The sequence below is a fragment of the Atta cephalotes genome, assembly GCF_000143395.1.
Source record: "Atta cephalotes unplaced genomic scaffold scaffold00020, whole genome shotgun sequence".
In the NCBI taxonomy this organism is placed as follows: Eukaryota; Metazoa; Arthropoda; class Insecta; order Hymenoptera; family Formicidae; genus Atta; species Atta cephalotes.
The window spans coordinates 3,948,610-3,955,028 of NW_012130084.1; the positions used below are offsets into that span (position 1 = coordinate 3,948,610).

A 6,419-nucleotide genomic window follows, 5' to 3' on the forward strand; every position below is an offset into this window, starting at 1 on the left:
ACGTACGTACGTACGTACGTACGTACGTACGTACGTAACGTACGTACGTACGTACGTACGTACGTACGTACGTACGTACTACGTAACGTACGTACGTCTCTCTCTCTCTCTCTCTCTCTCTCTCTCTCTCTCTCTCTCTCTCTTCTCTCTCTCTCTCTCTCTCTCTCTCTTTGCGCGACAAATTGTGTACATGCATTTTCCGAAATAACTTCATCTAAGGTTTGTCTCCAAGATTTCTTCTCTTTCCCTTTTCTTACTTTGAGAAGTAAGTTTGTTTCATATATTGTTATACATAAATGTTGTCATTGCAAATTGCACTATACCGGCAATCGTGCAGCATCCTATTTTGTAATTCACATATAGAAAAAAACAATTCAAACAATTCAAAACTTCACTGATTTAACAAATTTACAACCGTAATATACGGACAGTTAATTTTCTATGTTAAAGTAATAGCAAAGTATAGCTGAATAAAATTAGCGATTATAATTTATAAATAGTCATATTTGTTGTGTAATAATAGCTCAAAGAGCGATCGAAAAAAGATGTTTTTTTCGTCCGTTTTTCCGGGCTTTCAATTTTTGGACTGAACTGTGTGCCAAATAATATCGTTTATGCGAAAATCCATTTTTTATATTTAAAACAAATTGCTTTACAAAATCATTATAATAAGTGTAATGTTCAGTTGACCTTGCCTTCATCGGCTGGATCGAGAGTGGCACATTTGTACACAGTTCAATTGCACACACCACTCACATTGGCTTCTAGCGAATTTTAACTGATTTTTATCAATAAGATTATATTATTTTAAATTAGTCAATTAGCGATGTAAGCAATTGATATATACCTAGCTGGATTAATCTTCTTAAAATATGAGATCTCGCAGAGCTATGATAATTTGATAATGGACTTTGATTCCATCCTTCTCAGTTCTGATAATAATTATCACTTCAATTTCAAACTTTTCTGTGTCTCAATATAAAATTTGACACATAATTTAGTTCCAAAATCGAGGATTTAAAAAAATGAGCGATTTTTTTCTTTACTCTTTGTTAATAAAACAAGATAATTTTTCTATGAAAATCAATCCAATATATAAATCTAAATTTTTAACAAAAACATGTTAGCTACTTTTACTGCTGTAATAAGAAAAACTTATTACATTAGCAATTTTTGTTATAACAAAGAATTAGTTGAATTAGCATACAGAAATAATTTCTTTATACAATCATCAAATCTTCTCAGTTATAGATGTTGAACTTTCGCAGCAAGTTATAGCTATGCTGAACTATCCAATCAATTTTTGTTCGTGTAGTTAACAATTTTTTGTTTACAAGTATGAGTCAAAATTGACCTAAAATTCATGCAATTAAGTATATTATGGACGATTAAAACTTTATTTGTTTGTCAATACTATTACACTACTATTTAAACCGCTAATTACAACATTTCTAGATGCTTGTCGATACTGTCAGATCGACAAAAGCAAAATTGTTCAGAAATTATATCATGTATCAGCAATGTGAATTTTATCCTGCGGATTAACCGGAATATAATTGGCTTTATGAAATGAGTGCATATATAATTGCAATATTCATTCCGCAAAATCTTGTGTCGACAGTACACGCGTACGTTGTATAATTTGATTCAACGTTAACCTGGACGTTTATTATTTTTTAATAACGCAGCTGGTAAATTTGTGCAATATTTTAATACGCGTAGACCCAAGGTAAGCACGATTTCTGCTCTCTATCCGGTTTGCTTCGTATAAACGTGTATTACAAGCTATTTTTGTAATAAAAGATAAAAACAAATTTGGATTTAATATATTTAACACATACGATTATATAAGATAATTGAAATGTGCGAAGTATGTATTTTATGTTATATGCACATGATCTTAAATAAGTTAAGCTTTAATTACCGTATTCTCCCCGAATACCTCGTTAAAATTTCTTGCTATGCAAGTATGGAGGATGGCTTCGTATAATGCTTTATGCCGAGTTTGAGTAAGGCAGTCTCAGTAGAAATGGTCTGGATGTGGTCAGAAATTCCGGCTAGCGCGAGGAAATATTATACAAGGCAAAGAGGTTTCAGTGGAAACTTAAATTACATAATATTGAGACTTAGGTTGACTTAAATTAAATATTTTCTAGATATGCGTGGATTGTTATTGCAATTAATTTATTTCATTTCAAAACTTAAAATATAATGAAACGTTTAAGTATTTAAATACGAAATATTAAATATATATGTATATGTATATATATTGTATATATCACATCTGATACTAAAAATATAAAAATTTTATAGATTGTTCTGTTATGATATCTATGTAAAATTTGGGCACAATTTTCTTATTTTTATTGGTTCAAAAACTATTCAATTTTTTATTTATTTTGATTTCTTATATAAAATCGCGTTTTATAATAGAGGAAAGTCACTGAGATCGACATATCATTTGTTTTTGAACAATATTTCTACAACAAACAAAAACTAAAAATGAAATTTTAAAAACATAAATACTAGAAAGTACGTGTTTTCCATCAGATAGTTTTTATAATATTTTTTGCAATAAAGTTAATTTTTTTGTAGAATAATAAAAAATAAGCATTTGATAAATGAGCTCCAAAATTGATATAGTAGGTATAATAAAGCACATATTTTTATTCTTTTTCTTTTACAGAAGTCATCCATATCCACACAAATATCTACAAGTGAATGTATATAAGATTTTCTAAAATCTTTTCAATTCAATATAAAAAGTTTTTTGTTGATTTATATGTATTATACTTTTTGCTGTTTTATAAGACAAACATGTAATGTAATACTTTTCTTTTGTGAGTTAATTTTCCGTAAATACACAATTACTTTCAATTCCGATAGAACTATTTGACGCAAGATTATTAAGATTAGGTTAGCTTCTAGTCTGTTTTATAGGCAGATTTTATGCTGCATCCCCAAACAAATGTTTTATATATAATTATATAAAATTATATACAATTGTATGTAATAGATATATTTTATATATAATTGTATATAATATATATATATATATTTATATATAATTATATATAATTTATATATAATTATATATAAAATTATATATAAAATTATTATATAATTATATATACAATTTTATATAAAATTATATATAATTATATATAATTATATATATATATAATTATATATAATTGTATATAAAATATGTCCATTTATATACAATTACACAAAATTATAATTTTATATAATTTTTTATAATTATATGTAAAATATTTTTTCCGAGTTCCTATTTCACATTTAAAATACACATATTATAAAAATAAAATGAAGAAGGAAAAAATCTAAATAAAACTGATTTAGGAAATTATAAACATGTAAAACAATATTATTAATAATAATATTATTAATGATGTAGCTACTATTATTTAACATGTTGAATGCCATGAGGCACCGATGACCAGCGATGTCAAGATTAATATTATAGACACGTAATTCGAATAAATGTCAATATTTCTAAATCTTTCAATATTATAATACTATCGTTATTACAATCGTGTGAAAAAATTAACGCAGTATAGAACATATAAAAATAGTTGGCAAATCATGTAATATCAGTAGCATTCAACGTGCTAAAGCATGCAATTTGTAAAAGAAAACCGTAAGATTTAATTTTCGCATTTGTAGAATTCATTTTTAACTGATTTTGTACAAAAACAAGTCATCAAATATGAAAAGTATAAGTTTTTATTTCTTTAATTATCTAATCATCTCAAATAGCACAGCAGCACTTGTAAAGCAATAAAAAAGCGATTATATGCGCTTTATTAATATTTTGTAAGCGCTGTGTGCTACTTGGAATGTTTTTATCAGTATTAATAAAATGCAATATATAATTAGTTTTTCTATGAAATAAAGGTGTATTTTTAGGAAATCTATGTCAGTATCGGCGATTTTTCTTTTATTACTTTGTAAAGAACCTCTTAATAGTTCTTGGAAATGGAAATAGGATCCCGGTCAAAATGGCTGAAATTTTGACATGGTCTAGATTTTGACTCACTGATCAAAAGTCTCAATGGTTACCAGATCGAATAATCAATAGTTTTGAAGTTATTGCGACTCAAACAAAAAATATAAAATTTACCTTCATCATCAGGTGAATATGATGTGATGTTAGCAGGACTAGGTAAAAGGTCTTTTAAATTCGATTTAAAATATTAATTGTAAAATATAATAATTTAAAAAAGTGTATTTAAAATGCAAAATGCAAAGAAGGTTTTTCGAATCCATTTTAAATGTAAAATAGATAAAAAAGTATTTTAAATGGTTTTCGAATGCAAAATGATTTTTTTTTGCCCTAGCAGAAAAAAAATTTTTACGAAAAAGTACAGAAAAATTATATAGATTGAGACAAGATTTATAAATTCTTAATTTTTTGTTGATATTTATAGTGGGACATACAGAGTGAGAAAGAACTTTGTCTCAGAAATAGTTTTTCTCAAATTTTCTCTAGAATTGGCGTATTTTTATTAATCTTAATAAAAAATGAATAATAAAGCTGGAACATTCATTTTTTATTAGATTCGATATTTATGGACCATCTGGAATTAATTTTCTCTTTACAGTTGATTTGCAGTTTATATAAATATTCATAAAAATCTTTGATCAATTATGGGACTTGATTCTTTTTATGCGCCAATGATTCTAGGGAAAATTTTTGAAAACAGAAAAATCATTTATCTATTTTCTAAATGGTTAAATAATAGACATGATTCTATTTCAAATGTAAAATAAAAATGGTTTTCCAAAACCATTTAAAAAATGCAAAATGCAAAATGTAATTTCTATTTCAAATACATATTTAAGTCAGAATTATTTTAAACATTACTCAGCCCTGGTTAAAAATAATTATTAGGGCCCGGATTTTGGTGTGTTTATCATCGGCCAAATTGTCCTCTCGTCTTCATGTATGTGTGTATATTCATGTGTGAATGTGTGAGTGCGTGTACATAAAAATATAAGTAAATGAATGAAGATTTTTAAGAGGATAAAACACATTAAATTAAATCTCACGTGCCTAACAGTACGTCATACCGCCTGATGGAGGTTAAATTTTGAATGTTTCAGTTACCATAACTTCAAAACTATTGATTATTCAGTCTGATGACCATTGAGACTTTTGATCAGTCCAAATCTAAATCATATCAAAATTTCAGCTAATCTAACCGAGACTCCATTTCCATCACAAGAACTGTTGCGGGGTCTTTTGATGAAGAAGTAATATTAAAAATTAAAATAAAATTTTATACATATACTAATCAAACAAAATGTAGTGCAAAAGTTTATTTGTATCCACTTATTCGTTTAAAAATTATTGACTTAAAACTGCAGAAAAATATGTTCATTTTAATTTTTAAACTATAAAATCATTATAAGTCAAATTAATTGTTGTTTCGTTTTTTGCAATTAGTTTCAGTTCGTATTCATTGAATCAGCTGATATCATCAACACTTTTTCGATGATATTGGCTAATATTATCTTAGTTTGTCTCATTGATACTTTCTGATATTGCAAAATAACCAAAATTTTCTTAATAAATATCATTATTTTTCGTATCCGTACATAAGTGTACAAAAATATGACGGATGCTTATTTTTTTACGTTTTCTCCACTGTAAAAGAAAATCGAACTTTATCATAGACTATGACGTCTGTTACAGAATCTGTTATTCTATTACGAGAATGAGGCTTGCTCACGACCCAGTGGTGTCATTCTGCTGGAAGGCTGTTATTGCGATCGACTCATCACCGCCAAAGGCAAAGAGCCAGATAAACAGGTACGCAATGTGTTGCAAGCATGAGTTTTCGGCTAAATATGATCGCACTCGAAGAAAGAATTTTAGCGATCTAAACATTCGTGTTTTATTTCCATTTTTACTTTAATGTAGCTGTAGCACGTTTCTGCTCTATTTTAATATTATGGATATGTAGATAGGAATTGCCTACGAGTTATCGAAATTGCCGAAGTCTATAAAGCGCACCGCGCTATTTTCGAGCTTTTTCTGAAAACGTAAAGTTTCATCAAAGTTTTTTGATATTCTTCAAAAACATGAATAAAAGTCATTCCAATAATACAATTTGTCAAAGAAGAATAAATTTCACGATATACTAATTAATTTTTTCTTCTCTTTTCTTTTCAAACTATAAGATTATTACACTCGAAGAAAAATATAGTAGTGATAATTATAAAGGTGACAATTATATAAGTTTTATATGTAGTTTTATATGTTAGTTAATTCAATTAGTATAATTGAATTAAAACGTATATAATATAATATTATTTGATAAATTATTTGATAGTTATAATAACTATAAATATTTATTCGTATATATATATATATATATATATATATATAATTA

The 6,419-nt window shown here is 26.8% G+C and overlaps 1 protein-coding gene across 1 annotated transcript in view; it reads left to right on the top strand.

Moving 5' to 3' along the window:
- Positions 1-6,419, top strand: part of LOC105619310 (ras-specific guanine nucleotide-releasing factor 2-like) — a 122,464-nt gene that overhangs the window by 2,245 nt on the left and 113,800 nt on the right. The window contains exon 2 of the mRNA XM_012200832.1: positions 5,720-5,836. Coding sequence (XP_012056222.1) covers positions 5,720-5,836 — 117 coding nt within the window. The remainder of the gene's footprint in view (positions 1-5,719; positions 5,837-6,419) is intronic.